The sequence below is a fragment of the Podarcis filfolensis genome, assembly GCF_964270895.1.
Source record: "Podarcis filfolensis genome assembly, chromosome: 13".
Lineage (NCBI taxonomy): Eukaryota > Metazoa > Chordata > Lepidosauria > Squamata > Lacertidae > Podarcis > Podarcis filfolensis.
In genome coordinates this window covers 50,914,745-50,941,278 of record NC_139615.1, presented here as the reverse complement: position 1 = coordinate 50,941,278, position 26,534 = coordinate 50,914,745, and the positions used below count along the sequence as shown (strand labels likewise).

General features: G+C 42.5%; 1 protein-coding gene across 9 annotated transcripts in view; it reads right to left on the bottom strand.

Annotated features, from left to right (window-relative positions):
* The window catches only part of PLEKHG4B (pleckstrin homology and RhoGEF domain containing G4B), a 94,815-nt gene that overhangs the window by 54,262 nt on the left and 14,019 nt on the right, over positions 1–26,534 (bottom strand). For 3 of the 9 annotated variants that reach the window (XM_083582345.1, XM_083582347.1, XM_083582353.1), the window contains exon 1: positions 15,047–15,357. The exons of 3 other annotated variants lie outside the window; for them this stretch is intronic. In XM_083582345.1, the coding sequence (XP_083438471.1) occupies positions 15,047–15,103 (57 nt within the window). In that variant the 5' untranslated portion in view covers positions 15,104–15,357. Of the gene's footprint in view, positions 1–15,046; positions 15,358–17,723; positions 17,775–20,574; positions 20,729–24,924; positions 25,009–26,534 lie in introns of those variants that run through there. 3 more of the 9 variants (XM_083582349.1, XM_083582350.1, XM_083582352.1) reach the window with 3 other exon arrangements.

Below are 26,534 nucleotides of genomic sequence, written 5' to 3'. Positions count from 1 at the left end.
TCGAATCCCCCCCGCCCCCATCCTTATCTCTGGATATCTTTTCAGTGCCAGTGAGCTTTAACTTGCACTTCATAAATGAAACCTTTATGTTTAAGCAATATAGCCTCCAATAACACTCTTTCCATGTAGCTTGATATTGGCAGAGAAGAAACATGACTAATAAACACTCCCACCAGCTTCATCTGATTCTATAGGCAGGGCTGGAAGGTTGCAATAAGTGCTCTGTGCAAGATCTTGCCACTGCCACCACCCCTCCTCACTTCTATGACTGTTACTATTAAAGATCTGTCAGACCTGCCCCATCCCTGTTCATAAATTCATCACCTCTCACTCAGTGCTGCTTGTTGCTGCCCTTGAGGTCCATTTGGTAGAACAGAGACCGGATCTCCGTCTCCTGCCTGCACACTTCACCCCACCCTGAAACTCCCCTCCAGGAAAAAAAATAATTCAACATATAGACCCCCCCAAAAAAAGCCTTTAGGAGGGTGAGAAGACCCATCGAATGGCCAAACAGCCATCCTGCACAGTGACTGATTTATATAATTAAGATCTAAAGGAGGACACTGGTGGATAGTCCCTGCTACCAGCCAAGAATGCATTTCCTCCCATCCTAGGTCCATTCTTCTTGCGTACTATGCAATAAGCTTTGCCAGGCTCAGAAAAAGGAGAGGAGAGTGGTGGGGGATGAGGCTATTGGGGGTGGGGGTGAGGGAAGGCCCTGCACCAGACAGCAACTTCCAAGCAAGGAAACCCCAATAAAACCTTGTAGCCCCTCAGTCTCAGTCTTTCTCCTCCCTCTCAGGAGGCTCCTAGCCTCTGCTGAGCCCCCCCCCCCCAATCTCTGGCTTGTGCTGGTGCTGAAGGAAAGCAGGAGCCCAGCACACCATCACATGCTCCCATTCTTACACACACACACACACACACACACACACACACACAAACACACGGTCAGGGCACTTTGCACAAGAGAAGTTTGCTCTCCAACATGTTTCTAATAGTGTATGTGTGTGGTTTTAACTCTATCAATGCTTTTTTATTATTGATCCCCCCCAATGCTTTTAGCTGTTTTTATTTTTATCTGCTAGTTGCCTTGAGTCCCTTGTCATGGGAAAAGGCAGGGTATAACTTCTGCAGTACCTCAAGGACCACCTCTTTCCATATGAACCTACCTGGACCCTGAGATCATCTTCTGAGGCCCTTCTTCATGTGCCTCCTCCTCGAGAGGCCCAGAGGGTGGCAACATGAGAACGGGGCCTTTTCTGCAGTGGCTCCCCGTTTGTGGGATGCTCTCCCCAGGGAGGTTTGGCTGGCGTCTTCATTATACACCTTTAGGCACCGGGCAAAAACATTCCCTTTTAACCAGGTCTTTGGTTGCTTGACATCCAATGTCAATGTTTAAAATGTGTTGTGGAAGGGGAGGTTATTGGGTTGTCTTTGTTTTCTATTTTTATTATGTGTTTTCTGTTTTTTTATTTTGTGAGTTTATGTTGTGAACTGCCCTGAGATCTATGGGTATAGGGTGGCATACAATTTAAGTAAATATATAAAACCAAACAAAATCCTAAGGAAAAGTTTCCAGTTTCAATGTTGCAAGCAAAGGGCTGCTTCAAGCAAGAATAGATAATCAGGTCTCATCAATTTATGCATAGCATAATGAACAAGAGGTTAAGTCCCTGCCCTAAGGAGCTTGCAATCTAAAATTCAACCTAATGGGAGACCAGTGGGGCCTGGGAAGAAACACTGGAAGAAAGAGGAACAGGTGGAGAACGTGCATGTATATCACTTGATGACTACAGCGCTGAGCCTTCACACAAAGCCTATGCAAAACAATCTTAGAAACTGAGATATGAAAGCTAGGAGCTAAATGGCACCCCTTAAACCTAGATTATGGACACAACAGTTTTTTATAACAAGTATGCAAAGCTGAAAATGAATGAACTACAGTTAAAGTGTTATGTTCATTTTTCACATGGTCACAATATTCTTAGGAGGGTCTCTCATCCAGTCTTCAGAGAGTAGCTGGAGGTGGTGAGGCCTTTCCTTCCACTCTTGCAGTTTTAATCTGTAATCTTAGGTGCAGTACTGCACCCAGAGCTCAGAAACTGCTCGCACTGATGAAATTCCATGTCGCAAAATGCGCCTAGAACAATGGGAGTTTTGAACACTGTGTGCAAATGATCCCTCAAAGATGAAATATCTGGATTGCTTGGCAAACTGACAAGTGTAGCTTTTCAAATGGCGGGAGTTTGGCAGACAGTAATCAAATACTGAGTAAATCAAATGACATACACGAATGTGTGAACCACAACATAGCCTTTTTAATGATTAACCAAATGATTTGGCACAATTGCTTAGATATGTAGTGCTTAAAACATTGCTTGCTAACTTTGTTTTTCATTGATATAAACTATGCACATTTCAGATTAGGTGGGAAAGAAGACAGAACAAAAACATACTGGGGTTAAACGGAAATAACCGAAAAGCTTGGCCGCCTCCCAGGCTTTACTTTTCTGCTCCACATAAAAGAGGGGCCTAAGATTTTAGAACTGCAGCTGCGCAGGCTCTTCTTCCCACCTTTCCCCAGAATACATTGTTTTGGTGATAGAAACTTCCTGGTACCAAAGCATTCCAGAGACGGAGAGCTCACCGCTGGCCGGTATCCCAGTGATTTATTTGTGATTAACTAAGCCCTTCTTAGTGTCCTCCCTTCTGAAGGCAGGCCAATGGTACAAGTCTAAAATTAACCAGTTTCAGAGAGCCCCAGAGAGAGAGAAAAGTTTTTTTAAAAAAGTTTCTCAACATTTCCTTGCTGGATCACCTGAAAGGTCCATTGAGTCCAGCACTGAGTACCCACCAAACAGAGAGAAGGGGATTCAGCAAGCAGTTATAGAATCAACAGGAAAACATCTGATTTCAACAGATTTTGAGCCAGGGCTATCTACAGCACAGAGCAGTTTCTAATGCAGTTGTCGCTATGAGAGATATGCTGTTTTGTTTCACCAATTAAGCCACTTATGGGTGTGGAAGTCTCACACAGAGATACACCATCTCTGAACATGGGAGATTCCATCAAACTGTTACAGCTATCATTTTACAACATCATCAAAGTTAATGGTAACTACCACCCCCCCCCAATGCCCAACTTGGGGTAGTGAATTACCTAAGCTGTGTAATGATTCAAAAATGAATCGTGTGGACCTTGTAGGAGTATCTCCTTCTTCAACATTAACTCTTCCAACACAGATATTTTAATTATTGCAGGCTCAGGCAGTCTGAGGACAGCACAGTCAACTGGGACTTTGGCAGAAATGGTATTGGGTAGGTGAAGGGGGGGGGATCTCCCATAAGGGGCTTGAGGGGAGGATTGGCCCTGGCATGCCCCAAGCTCGGGCTGGGTCTCTGCCTGGCTGGAATCCTCTCCCCAGTCTCCCAGTGAGACCTTGCCAGCTTGGCTTGTACCACAACAGGGGTCAGGACTGGGCAGTTCCCTCAGAATGGGTTTACTGCGGTGCAGCCTCATTGAATCCCATTCCACCAGTATGGGGAGAGTGGAATGACAAACTGATCCTGCCCCAAATCCTCCAGCTAATAAAGATTTGGCCTGATTTCATCCCAACACCCAGCGTCCTGTTGCGGTCACTTGCTTCTTTTGGGGGATTAAGAATGTGCCTGCCTGGGCAAGTTCTCTTTCTGTTTCTCTCTTCCGACACCTTACCCAAGCCGTTGAGCGCTTTGCTGGAGCAAGCATTTCTCATATAGAATAATCTTGGTTTCACATAAAGCTTTTGGGGGAACTTGTGACTGTAAATTTCATTGCTTGCAAGGCCTGCAGTACCCCTTACAATCTTTTAAGGGTTTGCAGCTATGAAACAAAGGCAGCAGGGAAATAAAAGGACCAAGGTCAGCAAAAGTCAAATGCACAGGTCAGGGACTTTTCCAGACTGCCATTTTATTGCATGAACCTGAAATTGTTCCTAAGTTATTGCAAAGTGAGATCCAAATATCTGGTGAAGTTATCGAAGAGAATAACTGACAAAGGGAACCTGAATTTCCCTCAGGTACTCCAAATGCAGTATTTCGTTGCTGGGGTAATTGAATTTCAGTGTGCTTGTGGCAACAGTGTTATGTGATACACCATCTCTGAACATGGGAGAGTCCATCAGGGATAATTATAAGCATGTATTGATTGATCCCATTAGATGGCAGATGAGCACCCAGTGCTGTAACACGGCTGATGCTGGACACGCAGATCCGTTTGGATGGGTGACTAATGTATAAGCTTTCAAAGAAAAAGCAGGACTCAAGTTAATAAATGTCATCCATATCATCAGAAGTGACACACAATCTCTCCCCTGATTTAAACTGTGTGTTGTTGTTTTTTACCAATATCCTAAACTCAAATGCAGCAGTGCCTGTAACAAGCAAGTGGTACAACACACCAGTAAGACCACACAATTATGCCTTGCTGGTTTGCACACCTTATTCAGCTGTTCTTGTTGGTAACATTTTAATTTTTTGGAAGCACAGTCTTCCTCTTCTCAACATAGGAGCTGACATTTCTCCCTTTATGTCTTTTTTTTTAAAAAAAGGGAACTCTTCTACCTCTGAAGGTCCCATGGATTAACATGGGACAGACTATTGCCCATTGAATTGGGACCAGCACTAGCACTGTAAGAAAAATGATGTGCCTCACCTACTCAAAAGCTGTTCCTTTTTATTTTGAATTGAAACAGCTCAATAAAGTAACTTGCATTCCAAATAATTTTATCTATAATTAATGTAATATTTCCTCACAGAACCAGTGAATGGCAGCAGGATTTATTAATTTTATTGTGCAGCAAGGGTCATTTATCATGTTTCTCACAGTGCATCTGGTCCTCCACCCATGCCATGCGGAACACCTTTCTGAGGCACCAGCTGCCAGCATGCAAGATGCTGACTCCACCACGATGTCTGTTGCCCCACAGTTTCCTTTGGTATTCCCCGTTCCACCGGCCTGTAAAGGAATAAGTGGGAAATACTTCACAATCATCAGGATTGTGCTGAGAACATTCGTTATTGCACTAGTGCTGCAGAGGGCCTGGACCTAAATCCTTCTCTAAAGGTTGGGACAGGTAGAGAGAAAAACTAGCAAAGTTCTTTGGACACAAAAACAAGTAGTGATGGATGACCATTCTGTGAGTCTTGACTAAAAGGCTATGTGGGAAGGGCAGAAGAAGAAGCCTCATTAAGGTTAGACAGATTTTTGAGCGGAAGCAAGAGAAGATGAAAAGCCAGAATGTGCATCCCTTTCCAAAAAGATAGTCAGCCTACTAACTAGCTGGAGAGAACATGTTAAGCTTCATTTTCTTTTGAGTAGGGCTGCCAGCTTTTGATTTGAACTGTGCTACCTGTCCCTCACCCCAGATACATCAAATGCAAGCAAAATCATGACAAAACCAAGCAGAATCTGGGAATGGTGGATGTCATAGCAGTCAGAGAGCCTATGGAGTCACTGGCACAGTCTGGGGTTATGGGCACAGAATCTGGAATCTGCTGGATTTTCCAAATGCAAAACTAGTACCTAAAGGGAAACAATGAAACCAGTACCTAAATGGAACAATATCCTTTGGTGGATCTCCTTTGGAATGGAATTCTATAACTGGGGAACCACTACAGAGAAGGTCCTCTCTCTGGCAGTAACTTAGGGTACATAAGCTCTGCAGGGAAAGGCACCTAAAGATCCCCTCTGATGATTCAGCAGCTGGGTGGGGTTACATTGAAGTAGGCAGTTCTTCAGGGACCTGGCCCTAGACCATTTGGGGAGGGGTGGGGAGTCTGTGACCCACCCAGTGTTGTTGGATGAGAACTCCCATTAGTCACAGCAAGCAAACACAGCCAATGGTCAGGGGTGATGTGCATTATATAATACAACAATACCTTGAGGGCCATAGGTTCCTCACCCCCATTTAGGGGATGAAAGGTCAGAAGCAGCACTTTGAGTTGTGCACGGAAACAAACAGAAAGCCAATCAAGCTCTTTCAGCATAGATTTAAAATGAGTCAACAGCTTGACTACTATATTCTCTATAAGTTAACATTTCTTTTAAAAAACTAACAACAATTTTGAAAGGCACACCAACCCCATATATCACACTTTACAGTAATCAAGCCTGTATGTTATTAAATCATGGAAAACTGGGGTCCCATCATTCCTTTTCTAGGTCAGGATACTACTGATGGGGGTGTCATCTGTGCAGCAAAGATATCATACTCCAGATCTCTAGATACCTTCTCCCAACAACTTCATTAGGATGTTTAAACATCTTTTTGGACAGAGCAGATCCTGTGAGAGCACCACAGTATAAATACCAAGGCACTTGATAGATAGGAATGGAACTACTGGAAGAGAGCTTTTCACTCCACTCCACATCCAAGCTGGTGATCTAACACAGGCTCAGACTTTGTGGACTCTCAACGCCCATCAGTCCCAACATGTCCAATGGCCAACTGGAGGTGACGGGAGTCACAGCCACCAATATCCAGAGTTCATCACATGGGCTACACCTGATCTAAAGTACTGTATATTCCAACGCCTCATTTGCAAAGAACAGAAACTTGAGTTATAATGTTTTGAAATCCATATCAACTGGCAAGAGAACCTTAGAAAAAGTTACAGAACATTATTCTCATGCAGGCACAAACACCTTATTGGCCAAACAAGCCTTTGTATCTCTTCAAAAGAACACCACTTGGCGTCAAAACCTATCTGAGATCCTGGTTAGATACACCCTACCGGAGTTTAATATTCTCAAACTGTGGAGCCCGGACAAAGTTCGGGAATGGATCCTGGAGAGAGACGCTCTGTTAGATATCACAAAAATACAGAACCCAGGGTCCTCCCACTGGTTTCCCCGACTGAAATCAGTCAAAACCTGCGCCAATTATTTGGTGAATATCACCAACCCCACCCTTCGGAGAGCTTTCACCATGGCCCGTTTTCAAACCATTCCTACGGCCTATTTGTCAGGCAGATATGCAAAAATCCCAGTAGAGCAGCGTATATGTCCTTGTCATATGAGAACCAAAGAGGATCTCACACATTACATGTTGTATTGTCCCATCTATTCGGCCTTCAGGGATGCGATGTTACAAACTATTCCCAAATCAATAGCCAACCCTGAGGACCAAGTAAAGTTTTTACTGGTGGACGCTGATCCACGGATTTCTCATGTGGTAGCGGTCTTTGTGGTGAAGGCTATGAAAACTAGGGTATGGTTCCTGGAGGAAATGGTGAGGTTCCTCCCATTGCTCTCCTAACCTGCTGCTGTATCTTCTTTCCGGAATGGCGAGGTTTTTTGGGTAGTTTCCTTGCTGGGACAGCATGGTTAGGCAAATTAAAACAATCCTACAGAAGATCACCATAAGGATTTTTGCAAAGGCCTGGCTCTCTCCAAAGGAATAGCCCTCTCTTGTCTACTCATACAATGACACTGTCCAGTCCAGACTTGTTAACAACTATCTCATAAAAGTTGTAAGTTTGGATTTCTAGCCAATTTATAAAATCAGAAGGTGAAAAGGTTACTTGCTGTCTCATTCTGACTCAGTCACAGATTACTCTGTACAGGGGGAAATGGAGCACTTGCTGAGTCAATTTATAAATATTCTGGCTGAATCCTTGCACTTGATCTTGTTTGGGGCTTCAGATAAGGGGTTTAGCACTCAGTTCCCTTCTGTTGGACTCCAGTATCACTAAAGCTTCTCTTAGTACAATTATATTGCAGTGGTGATGGTACCAGGATACACTTTCCAGGGAAGTAACTCACATTCTTCACCTTCTGACTGCACACAGCTCTCCTTTACGTATAGGGGGGGAAACAGGTCCTCCCCATCCCATAATCAAGCCTTGTAGCCTAGACATGAGCACAGAGAACTTTCATGACCTTTAGATTACTCACTTCCCCTATAAACTATTTCTGACAATGGAGCAGTGTTGGTAGCAGAGAGATAAAGATCACCCACTTTCCCCTACTCACAAACAAACCAGCACATCTGACCAAGTCAAAACACTGAAAATAGTGAGGGCAGCACAGCAGTTTAGACATATTTTCAAAATAAAAAATGGAAAATGGTCAGACCTCACCTGGAGTACTGTGTCCAGTTCTGGGCACCACAGTTCAAGAAGGACACTGACAAACTGGAACGTGTCCAGAGGAGGGCAACCAAAATGGTCAAAGGCCTGGAAACGATGCCTTCTGAGGAACGGCTAAGGGAGCTGGGCATGTTTAGCCTGGAGAAGAGGAGGTTAAGGGGTGATATGATAGCCATGTTCAAATATATAAAAGGATGTCACATAGAGGAGGGAGAAAGGTTGTTTTCTGCTGCTCCAGAGAAGCGGACATGGAGCAATGGATCCAAACTACAAGAAAGAAGATTCCACCTAAACATTAGGAAGAACTTCCTGACAGTAAGAGCTGTTCGACAGTGGAATTTGCTGCCAAGGAGTGTGGTGGAGTCTCCTTCTTTGGAGGTCTTTAAGCAGAGGCTTGACAACCATATGTCAGGAGTGCTCTGGTGGTGTTTCCTGCTTGGCAGGGGGTTGGACTCGATGGCCCTTGTGGTCTCTTCCAACTCTATGATTCTATGATTCTATTCTATGAAAAGTTCCTGATTTCACATTTCTATTTAAATCATTTAGACTTTCTAACTTATATGCACCACGGTGTCACAACCTTATCAAAATTTTCTCACTGTTGCACATAATGAAAAATTGTGACCAGTTTCCCTTATACACTTCCTAACCCTATTTCAGCGGCATTGCAACAGACTTTCACTTGCAGAGACTTCTCCTTCCTCCCCTCCTCTCTGCAGCCTGCACTGCAGCCCCAAATCTGTTCTGGAGCTTTGGGGGGGGGGACTCTGCATGCTGGAAAGCATGGAAAGCTGCGGGGGCCAGGAGCTCCCGTCACACCCACTGACACAACACCGAATCTCACCCAGGGTCTTGCAAACAGCACAAGGAATGGCTCAGGAAATAAACACAGAAGCTTCTTAATGCTGTTATGCTTGTGGTTGTCTATTTATTAACTTTCTGGAGGTAAGCTTATGGTTTCCAGAAGGATCCCCCAAAGTAACAAAAAAAGCTCACAGGCTTTTAAATTAAAAATTCCTTTATTATCCACAAGGTTCTTTATAGTTTAGATAAGTCTAAACAAACAGAAGCTTTTGGCTTCTGCAAAATCATTTTGCTCTCCAGAGATAAAGCCCACATCCTCTTTGGAAATCCCCATGCAAGTTTGAACAGTTTTTCTCCAAGGGAAAGACAGCAGTTTTCGAAAGTGTGCACGGAAACTGAACAAGCTCCCCAAGCATAACAGCAGTGCACATCCCTGAACAGATTTTGCCCTACAACGGGAATTTCAAATTATTTACTTAGGTGAACGCCAAAAGAATTTTGTTTCCAGTCAGGAACTGCCTGTTTTAGCTCACATCCTAGAGGTCAACTTCGCTAACCACTTGATGTGTTACATCATATGTAAGAACATGAGAAAAGTCTGCAGGATCAGGCCAAGGGCCCATCGAGCACCTCATTCCCACGGTGGCCCACCAGATGCCCACGCAAAGCCCACAGGCAACGCTCTCCCCACTTGGTATTCAGAGGCACACTGCTTCTGGGGGAGAGCACAGCCATCATGGCTAGCAGCTATGGGTAGCCTTCATCGCCATTAATTGGTCTAATCCTTTTTTAAAGACATCCATCACTACCTCTTGCGGGAGTGAACTCCATATATAAACTATGCACTGTGTGAAGAAGTTCTTCCTTTTGTCTTCCAACGTTCAGCTTCACTGGATGCCCACTGGAGTTCTTGTGTTATGGGAGAGGGAGAACAGCTTTTTACTACAGTGGTACCTTGGGTTACAGACGCTTCAGGTTAGACTCTGCTAACCCAAAAATAGTACCTCTGGTTAAGAACTTTGCTTCAGGATGAGAACACAAATTACGCGGCGGCAGCGGGAGGCCCCATTAGCTAAAGTGGTGCTTCAGGTTAAGAACAGTTTCAGGTTAAAAACGGACCTCCAGAATGAATTAAGTTCTTAACCCGAGGTACCACTGTATTCACCTTCTCCACACTTTGCAAAAATTTATACACCTCTATTTCCCACCAGGCTTTTAGTATTTTTAACAGTTTAAAGCTGCAGTAGCAACTATTATTAGCAATTTAGAGTACCTTTCTCAGAGTATCTTTCTCAGGGCATTTTTATACAGTGGTACCTTGGGTTACAGACGCTTCAGGTTACAGACTCCGCTAACCCAGAAATAGTACCTCAGGTTAAGAACTTGCTTCAGGATGAGAACAGAAATCGGGCTCCAGCGGCACGGCGGCAGCAGGAGGCCCCATTAGCGAAAGTGGTGCTTTAGGTTAAGAATAGTTTCAGGTTAAGAACGGACCTCCAGAACGAATTAAGTTCTTAACCCAAGGTATCACTGTATTCTGAATGGGGGTTTAGTTTATATTTTACCTTCTGTTTAAATTGGAGGTTTGTTGTCAGTGTTGATTAAAGTATTTTTAAAAACTGGCCTTTGCAGGGCTATATGCCACATTTTAATTGTGGTGTTAGGCTACAGATTCATTTAATAAATAATAACAGCAGCAGCAGCGACAGAAGCAGCAGCAGTAGCAAAATAGCAAACAGTCCTCAGGAGACTGAGCTCAGTGCCCAGGGACTACGGCAGCAGCTATCCAAACAAGTAAAAGGTTTTCTGGGCTGTTGTAGGAGGGACAAGATGAGAATTCCTGAAAGCAGCAGAGACATTCCAATATTTTCTTTTTACCTGTGCTCCCCTGTCCCCATTGAAGCATTTTATTCTGTAAAAGATTCTTCACGATTAGGGATTTAGTGGTGAAAACTGGAACGCTTTTGAAAGTGTTACTGATTAGTGAAAAGTTGTCCAAATTTACCTGGAATACCTTTACAAAAGAATAAAAAAGTCAAGAGTAGCAACAATAAGGTGGGAGGGGATTAGTTTAAAAATAGTGATGAGAAGCGGGCTGTCCATTTGGTATGGCGCAAACGGGGGGGGGGAGAGCTATATGAAGGAGCAAGTTTGGCAAAGGCAGAGCTTTTGCACTTTCAGCCGTGTGTGATCTGATGCAGCTGCAACAGAAATGCTGAAATACAATTCATGGACATGCAAACAAAGACCTTGCTAGAGAAGTATTATAGAAGTGTCAAGCTGCTAAGAGGTAATAAAAGAGAGGGATACCATAAGACAAGTTTCTGGTTTTAAAGGAAATGCCTGGACAGTCTTAACATTTCTTTCATGACCATTAGGAATCCTATCAGCTTAAAGGTAAGGCTGAGTGGGCAAGACTGCAGAACGTGCTTCTACCTGTCTCACCTGTGCCATCAAGGACTTCCCTGATCGTTAGCACTTGATCCTAACAGCTGTTGAGACATCTGAGAGGACATGCCACTTAATCACTAAAATGCACACCCCTCCCACAAAGCAGTGGGGTGAGGGCCTACCTCTCATCCTGCAACTTGTACAGTCACATCCTCCTGATATAAATCCTCCAGCTGAAATAACTAAAGTTCACTGTTAAGTTGGGGAGGTGTTCTAAAATGAGAAATTTCAGAAGTGTTGTCATTTGTGAGTATTTTTATGCCTCAGATGCCTTAGTCTTCCCTTTCATGTGTTTACCACTGCAAATACTTATGTAGCCGCAGTTCTGAAGCAACTCTTTCTCTTAGCTTTAAGGGTATCGGAACTCACACATCCAAAACAACACTCTAACCACTACAACACAAAACACAAAACATAAGATGCTATTTAAAATTTCACAGCACGACTTTTTAACGGCCCCATTAACTGCGGTGCTGCAAAACATGGGGTTTTCACTGCAAAACAACTGCAACAGTTGGGCACAGGTTTGGAGAGGATCCCAAATTTGGGGGCTTGTGGTTAATTTTCCTCTTTTTAACCTCTTCCCCAACAGCTAGTGTTGGATACTAAAGGTACAGCCAGCATTGTTTGCAAAGGCAACTTTGACCTTCAAAGGAGACGGATGTAGGATGCTCACCTATGTAAAAGTAAAGGTACCATTGGCACCAGCTTTATAGCTCAACACCTGTTAATAAGAGGACTACTGGTAGGTTATCACATAAATACAGAAATGAACATTCTTGTCTTGTATTGCCCCCAAAGCATGACCTACAATAGAAACAGATTTACTCCCAGCCCTGAAGGCTTTAAGGGATTTTAAGTCATTTTAGTCCCAGCACACCTTACTTGCAACTTCTTTTGACTGATGAATTTCACTTTAAAGGAAAATACTTCAAAAACAAAATAAAGGCTAAACAGCCAGCTGTTTTTGTATAGACAATGAGCCCCTGTAGGGGTATTATTGATCTCTGGAAGGTGAGCAAATAATGATTTGGTTGAAGGCATGCTTTTAAAGGAGGTCTCAAAATACTGTTTCATTGAAATGGTTTACAGCAGCAAAGAACTCTGAGAGCACAAGAATTTGCTGACTCTATATTGATAATACTAAATGCACTTCCAGCACTGTTCAAAGGAGAACACAAGTTTGCCTTAGGTTGCAGCATGGTTGAAGTTATGCAGGCGTGGAGCTGACCAATACCCCAACTGTGAACTCCAATTTCTTTATTCAGTCACTTGCAAGGGAATTATTACCTTCAAAGAAATGTGAGTGAGCCTTACAGACAGACAATGCCTCTTTTATTAGATGTACCCTGTGACTGTATAAGTGAATGCAGTGTAAGATGAGTTCCTGTACTTGGGATGAGGAACAATATCTAGCAAGCCACGCTTTAAGTAGGAATTGTCAGCACTGCAAAGTTGCAGACTGGCAGCCAAACCCGGAGGGGATGCTACACATCAGCTGTATGCCATGCACTTTTGCTTCTATTTCTGATCTGCAATCTGCAATGTGGCAAGACATGGCAGTGCAGATTAGTGTGAAGTGATTGCTGTAGCCATCAGCCAACCTCTCTCAGCTAATGGGCACACTCAGAACTTTGTAGAAATGCTGTGGGCACAGGGCACCAGTTAAAAAAAGGCTGCAGTAGGAGCACGGCACACGGTCTGGCACATCTAAAATAGAGACAGGCCCACAAAACAGTCCAGGCATGCTCCCCATCAAAGACAGCTCAAAGGACTAAACCTTAATTATTAAAATGCCAGCGAGAATAAGAGGCATTGCTTTAGGGGATTTTACTAAAGGTAAAATAAAGAAGAATTGCCTCTTTATTCCACTGTCAGCACCAGGAGATCCTTTCTGAGGCAAGCATTCCACGTTCTGCCCAGACACTCAGGTCCAGTGCCGAGGGCCTTCTGGCGGTTCCCTCGCTGCGAGAAGCCAAGTTACAGGGAACCAGGCAGAGGGCCTTCTCGGTAGTGGCACCTGCCCTGTGGAACACCCTCCCACCAGATGTCAAAAGAGAAAAATAACTACCAAACTTTTAGAAGACATCTAAGGAAGCCCTCTTTAGGGATACTTTTAATGTTTAATAGGTTACTGAATTTTAGTGTTTTGTTGGAAGCTGCCCAGAGTGGCTGGGGAAACCCCCCAGATGGGCGGGGTATGCATAAATAAATAAATAAATAAATAAATAAAATTATAGCCAAGGCACCCCCATCATGAAGGTCTTCTCCCTCACAGTCTCATTTCATCGTGCAGGGAGGGGGGAACCCAGAGAAGCACCTCCAGTGGAAATATTGAGGTCTTGGGCAAGCCCTAGAGTGTTAAAGGTTAATAACAACACTGAATCGGAATCCAGAAAAGGAATGGAAGCCAGAGCAGATGACAAATCACTGCTGTGATGTGCAGAGAGTAGGAAAAGCCACTCTGTGAATGCCCAGAGGTGCTGTTACTTATGACTTCATATCAATTTCTTAAATGATCCACCATGGCCAACAAGAGGAAGGATGGTGACAAACAGATATGGCTACTGGAGGAGTCAGATTACCAGATCAAGACCTACAGAAACTGCAAAAAAAACACACACACACACACACACACACAACTGTTTTCCTACCTACATCAATGCATTCCCTCCCCACCCCCACTTTCAGAATTAATCTAAGCAGCCTTGGGCAATAGCCATGAAAGCCTGGGCTCCCAGTAGGCTGAATTCTATGCCCAACATGACAACGTCCACAGAGGGGCAGTTCAGCCACAAAAACACAGAACACACAATTCGCTGCATCAGACAGCAGGCACTGCAGTTTGTGTTGCAGTGCTAAATCTTTTAAAGTCGGAATCCTAGCACATAGTTATTTAAAAATACATGTGTGCTTCCTAAAACAAAATCTTCTCTATTTCACATCTTGTCCTGTTTTAAAATATCTGATGCATTAATATCACAGATATCTTAATCTAAAAGTGTTCAAAATGTTGTCATCAGCTGTAACTTGAAAGCAATCAATACAAGAACAAAGAACAAAAGGCACCCAAAGAAAAATCTCTCATTTCAAATATTTCGAAAAAGTGGAATAAAATACAAGACCAAGATCTTCTTAACAACTTGTAGAAGATTACAAAGGCAATTTCTGTGATTTTGCTGTCCACCTCCTTGTAGGATTGTCTCAGTGAACTGATTCCTATTGCAAGCAACATTCTAACATTAAAGCTGCTGCCTGCATTTTCAAAAGAACAAATTCCATGCCTTACACAAAAAGAAATAAGCAGATTATTTTGCCCAAAAACAAAAGGAAGAATCCTATTCAGCAACCATCATGTTTGCAGGCAAGAAACCAGAAAAAGTTTCTGAAATTTCAACAGGTTTTCTCTAATTTAGAGAGGGCACTAACTTATTACCAAAATATGAGCCCTCTTTATTTAGCAAAGTAGATTTGTTTTATTTGAACACAACATACAAACTGTAAATGTTGCTAAAAATGCCCCCATGAAACATTTTAATTTAATTTACAAATAATTACTAATAAAACTATTCTTGGATACGGATCATTTTTTTAAAAAAATACAAAAACGGATTTCTGTAATCTTGTGAGTTTGGGGTTTTTTCCATTGCATTTGACATACCTTTATGCTCAGATAATTATCACTTCTTGTCTTTGGAGCTGCAGCCTGGTGATTCATAATGACACCCCCTCTCTTTGGATTTCAATACAAAAAAGTAGTCCATAAAATCAACTGTGTCAAGACAATGAAGACTGTAACTCAAGCCCATGCCCTTCTAATAATTTCACTTGACGTGTCTGCCAGATTCCTGCCACCCTCTTTTGCATGTGAATTTTACATACTCCCTAAATGTTCTCAGGGAGCTTCCTGCGCTGCCAGTTGCACACATCGAGACCGTGAGAACAGACTGGAGAGTTCACTTCCAAGCAGCCTGGACTGCTCTCCCATTGCTTTAGTATGCAGACTGATGTAACTTCCTCGATCCGAGGGGGGAGCGAGAGGGACGTCCGAGGCGAGAACAAAGCAGCTCGGAGCTGGGGGATCACCTCCACTTCTCACTTTACAGGCAAAACATCGGATCCAAACCCAGCTAGAAGCTGAAAGTTGCAAAACTCCCCCCCCCCTATGGGGAGAGGAGATTCCCACGATATTTAGTGGTCTAGCACAACATACAACGTAACAATTTGATTTGCCATGTACACTGACTTGCCCAAATCATCAAGATTAAAAAAAAAAAAGCACATTCAAAGTTCTGCTTGCTTGCTAGTTTTATTTCTTTATTTTGTATACTGTATTGCCCTTCAGCCATAGATCTCAGGGCAGTTAACAACATAAAAAATACAATATATAAAACAACAACAACAGACCTCTCCCCACCCCCTCCCACAAACACATTGAAAAGGGTTGTTTTTGTGGGCACTGTATTAGCATGTATTTCATTGTTGCTAAGTCACTTCAAGAATCTTGTAAGAAATAAACAAAATAAATAAAAATCATCCAGAGAAGGGACTATAAGGAAGTCAGATTATACTGTTAATAAGAGTTCCATCTCAAAATACAAATGGAACTTATTTTCCTTCTAAATATGTAGTGGGTAGCACTTTCAGTTTTTCCCACCATGAAGATTATTTCAGGGTAAAACTATAAATACAGTGGTACTTCGAGTTACATACACTTCAGGGTACAGACTCCGCTAACCCAGAAATAGTGCTTCAGGTTAAGAACTTTGCTTCAGAATGAGAACAGAAATCTTGCTCCGGCGGCGCAGCGGCAGCGGGAGGCCCCATTAACTAAAGTGGTGCTTCAGGTTAAGAACAGTTTCAGGCTAAGAACGGACCTCCAGAACGAATTAAGTTCTTAATGCTAGGTACCACTGTAATAGCTCAGTCCAGTTACAGCCAAAAACACAAAATTTATGATCACAGAAGTGCATCTCCACTTGCGTCCAAGTCAGTTCAACAAGTCCTGATGAAATCTGAAAGAGCACAATTACTAAGAAATTGGATCTCAAATCCGAAATCCCCAATCCAAATGTTGCCTCTGCATGAGGTGGCATTAGGCAAACCGTAGCCAGAGGGGGAGGAGGAAGATACCCTCCACCCAAATCAAGTAAATAAATAAATAAACTAAACAAAAAGTAGAAATTTGGGGAGGGTCCTTATTTCTTTTCTTCCTCCATACCCCTTTGCAACCATTTCTTTATGTCACAAAAAGTTAAATGTTATCACAAAACTGGCAACAGTAGATGTTATCATGTAACTCCACTACACACCATTAGAACAGATCGTGTCTTTGCCTGTGGTCACTGGCAAAGTAATCAAGACTGCAAAACGTGGTCGCCTGCCTCCTGCCAACCTTTCACGGGTGAAATAAGAGTGCCCACCCAATTTAGCAATCAGGATCCTGAAGCTGAACTGTCCTCATCCCTCATTATGACATTTCCAAAGGCTCTTCCTCACCTGCTACAAATAGAATTTATATATTTTAGAAACGCATACCTTGGCACAATTAAGGACAGTAAAAAAAACCCAACGTATCTTAAATCTCACAATGGATTTTGCAACTTAATACGCCTTATTCAAGAGTATCAGGTTATTTATTCATTATTATCTGACAGGTTTTGTTACATTTATATCCCACCTTTCTTCATTAGCGCTCAACGCCTGATACACAAAGTTCCCAAAATGTTTCCCACTCTGGGGAAGGAAGCGCAATAACCTGAAGAACTGAAACTGAAGAACATAGGCAACATTTTAAGAGCATTCCTCAAATCTTCTCAAATAGTAAAATGGCACAAACTATTTTATGAGGAACAGTGATCAGAACCTCAGAACTATCTCTAGTACATAAGAACCATTAGACCTTTTACAGCTCAGTACAGATCTGACAAACTTTCTTCTTCTTCTTCTTCTATTATTATTATTATTATTATTATTATTATTATTATTATTATTATTATTTTATTATTATTACTACTACTACTACTGCTACCACCAGGGCTTTTTTTCCAGCCAGAACTCAGCAGAACTGGGTCTGACACCTTTCAGGTGGCCGCCATTGCCATTATAAGAGAACAAGGGAGGGTGAGTTCAGGGTGAGTTCTGGCACCTCTTTTTCTAGCTAAACAGCACTGGTTATTATATTTATATTCCACCTTTTTCGTTGACGGTGACTTTCTAAGAGACGCCTAGCCCTCAGGGGGGTAATAAATCTGATGCAGTTTCAGCTGAACCATCTATACTGCAAGTCAGACTCACAAAAATGAATGCTACTCCATACAAAACAAAATAATAGCTACCTCATGATATTTTGGGTGGGAAACTGGTAAAATGTGGGCTAGATGATGTTACTGTTGGTGGATTTTTAGCTGGTAGATGGATAATACTTACGTAAAAAGCGTTCATCAGCACCTCCTTGTCAAGTGACAAGTGGAGAGCCACAGGGTTCCCTGCTGGGCCTGGGCTTGTTCATTTGTATATAGCTTAGAAGGAGTGGAAAGGATGGTCATCAGATTTGCAGATGATACCAACTAAATGGGGCATTTCTTTCTTACCAGGCAGAAACAAGACCTACAATTATTTTGATAAGATGGAGAACTGGCCCCAAACTAACAAAAATAATTTCAATGGTGATAAATGTACAAGTTCTGCATTTAGGTAGGAAAAATCAGATGCTCAAATACAGAGGAATGTTGAAGGAACAGGGTATGTTTAATAATAATAATAATAATAATAATAATAATAATAATAATAATAATAAATTTATATCCCGCCCGCCCCAGCCAAAGCCGGGCTCAGAGCAGCTAACAACAATAAAAGTAATCTGGAGAAGATTGCCCATCCTCAAATACCTGAAGAGCTGTCACACTGGACCAAATTAATTTTCTGTTCTCCAGAGCTAGTGCCTTTTATATGTTTTCGGCTACAACTTCCATCATCCCCACCAGTATGACCAGTGGTCAGGAATTAAGGGAGTGGTAGAAGAATGCACAAATGAACAAACAAGTAATAGTGACATTTCCTGAAGTCTTAATGCTTTTAAACCACACTTATGTTTTGGAGCTCTCAATTGTGAGGAAATATGTTGAGACACTTCTCAAGCTGCAGAAATATGTCTTTGACAGAGAAACCATCAATTAATTTGGGTGGCAATGAATAAAAACTAAAGCACACTGTGTGGTTTCAAAACATACTTCTGCAAACCAATCACTATTTTACCTTGTTACTGCTAGGAATTAAAATCCAAGAAGTTTCTACTTAACTTCCAAATTTTGTACAAAACATTGCAGCCTTCATGTTTACATGGATGAAAGTGGGGAAGAATTCTAATGTATTTTTGTTCCTGGTAGAACAATTCTGAGTATAAACCAGTTTGTCACCATCTAACATTCACAGACAATGAAATATAAAATTCTTGCTCTAAGCGTAACATCAAAAGCTTGATGTCCCAGTAATCCCGCACCAAGAATTTAGACCGTGAATATGTCTCCCTCTGTCATTAACGGTGGCAGGCACAAAGCTAACCTTCAGTTCACAGGTCACTTAGCATGGGCTTAGAACATGCCCTAGGTATAGACAGCTTCGTCTCCTGGCCATTTTGTTTACAAAGGACAAAATCTGGACACTGAATGGAAACACATGTTTTGCATTATGTGCTATTGTTGTGATATGGACCCCTACTGCAACTTTTCTCTGGCGTTTCAAAAGCAAAAACTGGAAACGTTAATCTAAAAAGTAAGCAATAATAACTTATAATGGACTCAGCTCAAATTGTTCACAAGTTTTAACTATTCTCCTACAGAAATGAAAAGCATTCACCATATCTAATTATTAATTTGAAAAGGCTATAAACAGTAGACATTTTATTAAAAGAGAAGGCAACGACTAAGAAAAACTTCTGAATCCGAAGAGTTCTATCCATGTGGGACGCAAAACCACTATCCTCTTTTTTTTTTAACCTTGCATGCTTGCTCAGAAACTGTGATGGGGGAAAAGTGGATTCTAGAAAACATTTCAACCACTGTAAATTGTGCTTAGAATACCAGCACAACAATTTATTTAGTTAACAAAATTCATATACCGCTTGATTGTAATAAAACCACTAAGCAGTTTATAAAACATTAAAATTAAAAACAACTAAAAACAGGTATTTTAAAATAGTCAGTAGGTGATTAAAACAATGGGACATTAGAAAAAGATTGAAGACTGCCCGAAACAAAACTGTTTTAAGCAGGAACTTGGAAAGAGTACAGCGAAGGTGCCTCCTTGATTTCAACAGGCAATGAGTTCCAAGGCGTAGATGCCGCCACAGTAAAAGATTTATTTCTTACACATGCAGAGCAAGTATTATGTTGCACTAGTAACAGTGGCAGTTGTGCAGATCAAAGTAGTAGATGGTGTAAGACGATCCCACAAGTACAGTGGTACCTCAGGTTAAGTACTTAATTCGTTCCGGAGGTCCGTTCTTAACCTGAAACTATTCTTAATCTGAAGCACCACTTTAGCTAATGGGGCCTCCTGCTGCCGCCACGCCGCCGGAGCACGATTTCTGTTCTCATCCTGAAGCAAAGTTCTTAACCTGAAGGCAACATGAGAACAGGCCTTTTCTGCAGCGGTTCCCGGTTTATGGAATGCTCCCCCCAGAGAGGCTCACCTGTCTGTGCACCCGTCAAATTGTCGTAAGTTACAATGGCATGCAGTGACCTGTTTTCACTTGTGCGTTTTGAAATTAAACCCTGCAGATTGTGCAGCACTTTGTTGCAGCACTGCACACAGCTCTTTACAAGCAGGTATGATGTCAGGAGTAGCGCATGTTAGCAGAACTTCGCCAAAGTGGCCTGGCAGGACAAATGGGGTGGTCCAATTAGGCCTGTGGGCCAAAGGCTGCTGAACACTGTCTGAGGCAGAGGCAGCATGAGAGAGTTCTCAGTGGCCTCACCCCCCCACTCCTCTCAGGTTAAGAGGCACAAGGGGCCATGAATATTAGGCTCCAACAGTACAGCTACTCATTTTACAGGGCTTTGCTAGCCTGCAATTCCACCAGATGGGGCCTTAAAGCAATGCACTAACCTGCACGGTTCTGAGCCCTTTCATTTCCCTTTGATCACTCTCCCCTCAGGCACAAAGCAAAAGCAAGTACAATAAGCTCACCTGCCTCGTGTTTACTTTTAGTTACAGTTGGGGAGGCTCCAACAACTCCTCATTAACTTTGCTATAACATAGCCTGAGGGCTGGGTCCAGACACCGACTTTTTGAAAAGCAGCCACCTGCATCTTCATTGTAATACTCTTGCTGCCAGTGTTCACTTTTTTAAAAACAAGAAAAACCATTTGTTATCTGTTTTAACTATTATTTATTGTGGTTTCCTCACTCTTTTGACAAGGGATGCCATGTACAAGAGAACATCGGAACGAAGTATACCAGTGTTTAAAAAATTCTCAGTGCACTGGGATGGGGGGGGATTTGCTTCCCAGCAGCACCCAAGAGAACAGAAAGCTGGAACCAAATCCACAAACAATGTGTTCATCTATATAGAAATGCAAGCTATCCTTGCCCCAAGAGACACACTGGATTGTTCCCACATTAAAGGCCATTTGGCGGTGCGATAAAGGGCTTGATTAGCATCCTTTGATCTTTTATCCCATTATGAATTTCCACTGAACAACTTAGGAAAACTGAAAAGAGACACACAAAAAGATTTTAATTTGCAACCACTTATTCTTTTGGTTCTTCTTTTTACTAATTATTTTAATGGGATTGCAGAAACCCAGAGCAGATAGACTAAGCAGATCTCAAAATATTTACCCAAAAAAGTATAATGCCGGGGCTTAAAACTATTGTAGAGACACATATGAGTGAAAAGGGGCAGGGAAAAGCTCAGTGGCCAGAAATACAGAAAACTGAACATAAAGATAACCGAGTAATCACTCCTCTGTTGACAACTGATCTTTACAGAAGAGCTTGCTTATTTACCACAACAATCATGAATAGTGACAATGTCCGGGTTAATGCAAATGGAGTGCCTTAAAACGTTGAAATCCATTCCTCAATGTAGAATAGCTGCAGGACTGAAAATGAACGCCCTGTTGCACACTTATTTATTATTAAAAAAAATTATAGGTCATCTTACAAGTAAAACTTACTCAAGTCAGCTCATGTAATAAAGGTAAAGGTAAAGGGACCTCTGACCATTCGGTCCAGTCGGGGCCGACTCTGGGTTGCGGTGCTCATCTCGCTTTATTGGCCAAGGGAGCCGGCATACAGCTTCCGGGTCATGTGGCCAGCAGGACTAAGCCGCTTCTGGCGAACTAGAGCAGCACACGGAAATGCCATTTACTTTCCCACCGGAGCAGTACCTATTTATCTACTTGCACTTTGACGTGCTTTTGAATTGCTAGGTTGGCAGGAGCAGGGACTGAGCAACGGGAGCTCACCCCGTCATGGGGATTCAAACCACCAACCTTCCGATCGGCAAGCGCAGGGCTCTGTGGTTTAACCCACAGCACCATCCACATCCCTAGCTCATGCAATAGGATATAAAAATTCAGTTCCAACAATAAGAAAACCTCCTGGTACAATAATGATGGGGGACGCGGATGGCACTGTCGTCTAAACCACTGAGCCTCTTGGGCTTGCCAATCAGAAGGTCAGCAGTTTGAATCCCCTCGACGGGGTGAGCTCCTGTTGCTCAGGCCCAGCTCCTGCCAACCTAGCAGTTCGAAAGCATGCCCAAAAGTGCAAGTAGATAAATAGGTACCACTCCGGCGGGAAGGTAAACGGCGTTTCCGTGCGCTGCTCTGGTTTTGGTGTTCCACTGCACCAGAAGCAGCTTAGTGATGCTGGCCACATGACCCGGAAAAACTGTGGACAAACGCCGGCTCCCTTGGCCTGTAAAGTGAGATGAGCACCGCAACCCCAGAGTCGTCTGCGACTGGACTTAACTGTCAGGGGTCCTTTACCTTTTTTTTTTTTTTGCAGTAATGATGTCACATGATTAAACCGCCCAGCCCCCATTAAGGGGGTGGGTGCATTCTAAACCAGTAGGTGTTTCCAAACAGTCCTTAAAGGCAGCCCTACAGAGAGCTCTTTGCAGTAGTCAAGCCAGGACATGACATGAACATGGATTACTGGAATCAATGTTGACCTCTCCAGACAGAGCTGAAGCTGGTGAGTTGCACTCCTGGTCACTGCCACCACCTGAGCTTCCCAAGTAAGTGCAAAGTCCAGGAAAACACTCCAACTACACACTTGGGTTTTCCATGGAGAGTGCAACCCTATCTAAGGCTAGTTGCAAATCTCCTTCTGAAGCGGGTGATTGCCCCCCACGCTGCACCCAATAGTACTCCCATCTTGTATGGATTTAGGGACTTCTACAGCCCCCTTGGATCAGAAGATGGAAAGAGCAGAACGCCTATGCCATATTGATGACACCACAGCCCAAACCTCTGGGTGACTTCTTCCTAGCAGTTTCATGGAGGCATTAAAAGAGCATGGAGAACAAAACTGGTCCCTGAGGTACCCCACAGTCCAACAGAGCAACAGTTCCCCAGCACCACTCTCTTGGGATGATTCCCCAGGAAGAACCAGAACTACAGTGCTTCCTCAACCCAACCTAGAAGCATATCCTAAAGCTCAAGATAACTTGAAAAAAATTAAATTATACACCTGAGATAATGTGACAATAGTCCACAAACTTTCTCAGCTGGGGCCGGTCTACTGTCTGTCAGACCTTGTGGGGGGCCAGACTATATTTTTTGGGGGGAAATGAACGAATTCCTATGCCCCACAAATAACCCAGAGATGCATTTTAAATAAAAGCACACATTCTACTCATGTAAAAACACGCTGATTCCGCGGGCCGGATTTAGAAGGTGATTGCAGTGGCGTAGCGTGGGGGGTGCAGGGGGGGCCGGCCGCACCGGGTGCAACATCTGGGGGTTAGGGTTAGGGGGCACAAATCCACGGGTTAGGGGGTGCAAATCCACGGGTTAGGGGGCGCAAATTACTTGCCTTGCCCCGGGAGCTGACAACCCACACTACGCCACTGGGTGATTGGGCCAGATCTGGCCCCCGGGCCTTAGTCTGCATACCCATGCAATAGACTGTGTGTAAAATCACTTAATTCATTATTCTATAGCAGCAACTGGATGACAGATAAGAGACTTTGATTAAGTATACTAACACCACAGTGGTTTGCCAGTCAGGTCCATAGGGGTGTTTTCTGCCTGCTTGATTATATTAACTGCTGGACACACAATTTTTTGTGTGCCATAGCCAAGTGTTTAAAAATGGGGAATATGAAAGCATCGGATGGAAAAGCAGGAAAAATAAAAAAAGAACAATCTTCACGTATCCCTAAAAATAAATTAATGGCATTCTCAACATGTAATGGACACGTATGCAATTTAAAGCATTAAACTTTCATCTAAAACATTTCTCAATTATTACACAAACAAGCTGGCAGGAACCTCAGGCCTCCCCGCTTTGCATAATGGAAGAGATTGTGCTGGCTTATTCATGGACCAGAAACTATGGTTTGCTGCACCATCTGAAATGGACCTCTGTCTTGTCATTTGCGTGTTGATTTTAAAAACTGAAGTGTAAGTCACAGAGAATTGGAGAAACTGTTTCCTTTTAGTTGCAATTTTTTTAAAAAAATCACCATGCAGCTTTACCTCTTGATCTAAGGTATGTTTTTGTTTCAGAAGTAAGAAAGGCAGTAAGGAAACACACACAAACCTGTACCTTTACAACTGCAATGCAAAACTTCTTTTTTTTCTGAAACTTAACTGCATGGATGTTGTTTTTATATCATGGGACTATTTCAAATGGAAGACTGGACAAATGTTAGAACATTAGCAGTGGCAAAGTTTTTATCGGTGGTTGCAAGATCAAATGAGCCCTATATTCTAAACAAAATGCTTGTTTAACTTGGAGGTAGGCTGTATGAATTGTGTATTGTTTTGTAATGATTTGTTGGGTCTCTGGACCGTAATAAAGATTGATGATTTCAAATGGATGCTATAAGGAAAACCCTCAGATAAACCACGGCTAGTACTACCAGCTTGAAGGAATATCTAAGCATTATAAATATCCTTATAGAAATTTCTCATCTTAAAAAATTATTGCACAACATGCCAGATCCATTAGTTAGAAAGGTTTTATTTCTGCAGGGTCCTCTGTCAATTATTTGCCTCAATCCTAAAGTCTATTCTTTTGGCAGGCCATGTCTCTTCATACTGCACTTCATGGCTAGGAAGCATTAAGACACAGGTGTCCTGTGAGTCAGTTCCTAAACCTGCCAAGCTAGCAGATCAGAGGAAGGAAGTTACAGCCTAAAAGCAGGGCTCAGTTAACCGTCTGGTCCAAAGAATAGCTGCAGCTATATACCTCCATTATTGGCTCTGCGCCTCAATAAGCTTCCTGCTCAAGCTTTGTCCTGAACATCTGGAGGAATAAAAGACATATTGCTATCTAGAACCGCACCTGCCCTCTAGTTACCTGTCCCAAGATCCTGGTACCAGTTCAAAGCATTGTTTGTCACGTTTTATATTGCCAGCTTCTCTCCTGAATGTCTCTGGTAGCCTGTACTGAAGAAGAAATAATTCTAATCTCTTAAGGCTTCCTGTGGTCATCTGTGTCCACCAACATGAAATAGCTGGAAACGCAACTGAGGCCTCTGAAAAAGCTTGGACTGTCTTGGATTCTGTCTTTCATGGACACACAAAATACCTAAGGCCCCCTAATACAGGGAAGTATCTTATGCTAACATTAAGAGACATACAATTAGAAAACATCTACAGATAAGTTACCCACAACCAGTGATTTGGTAGAAATATAATATAATCATTTTTTCATAAAGTTTGTATTAATGTAATTGATTCTGTTTATTGGGAAAAAGAATCTATACTTACATACATAGTTTTGTTTCCTAAGTGTCAGTCAAATAAAATGTCAAATCAAATCTCCAAGAATTTCATAATATCATAGAACTGTAGAGTTGGTAGGAAACCCAAAGGTCATCTAGTCCAACCCCCTGCAATGCAGGAAACTCAGCCAAAGCATCCATGACAGTACATAATTTAGTACAGGATAATTTTACTAAAAAATTCTAGTAAATCCACATGGAACTAACTTTCTCCAACAACTATGTTATTTCTTTCCCCTTTTTCATTCAGCTCTTTACAGTCCCCCCCCAAAAAAAATTATATATGTTTGGTTTTTATAGTTAATAATCAGAAACGGGCATTGTGTGAGATCAGAATTTTCAAACTTTTAAAGCTTTCAGCACACTCTCATAATGTAAAAAATTTCAGAATAATCTTGCAGAATTTAATAGATGCATGGTATTTAAATCTAGGCATGAGAAACTGTGCCCACAGAGTTATCCTACAAAGGTATTCTAGTGTACTATTTAAAAATAAAATAAGATGGGAATATATTTTGGAGATAGCTTGCATTCTTATGTTAATGCCTTTAGGAAATGGGCAGAGATTATTTCTTAATTTTCTTCCCAGCTGCAGCCAACAAGAACATTTGACAAACTAAAACATTTCCTGTAGTCGCTTCCAAATCTTTCCTTCCCTGGGACATCCGATACCACTGTTCTTTCCATGACACCCTGGCCCAGCAAGCATGGACATGCTCCACTCCTCGGTTGGCCTCTCCTCTGCAGAAGCAGTCTTTGCTCCGCTATAGTAAGGAACATATCTTATGTTAAGGCTGCCATGCAGAAGCTGCAGGGAAGGTTTCTGCAAGCCGTTTGCTCCATGCTTCAAGCCTCCTTACCCCAGTGCCAGCTTCCACCAGGAATGCATCCCACCTGCAAACAACTCTCACATGTTACGGCTGCTCTAACCAGCTAAGCACATTTTTTCAGCACCACCTAAAGCAACCACCTTGTGGTCATGCACATGTTTTATTGTTTACTGCTGTGACTGGAAATCGCTTTACAATTGTTTAAATTCAAATGTATTGGTGGGCTTTGAAATTTCTGAATTTTGAAAATTTTTGTTATGGTGTTGATTTAGTGTGGTTTTCTGCATTGGGGTAGACTAGAAAGTAGGTGTGCGCGCACACACGCGCACACGCACACGGCTGCACCCCTGCGC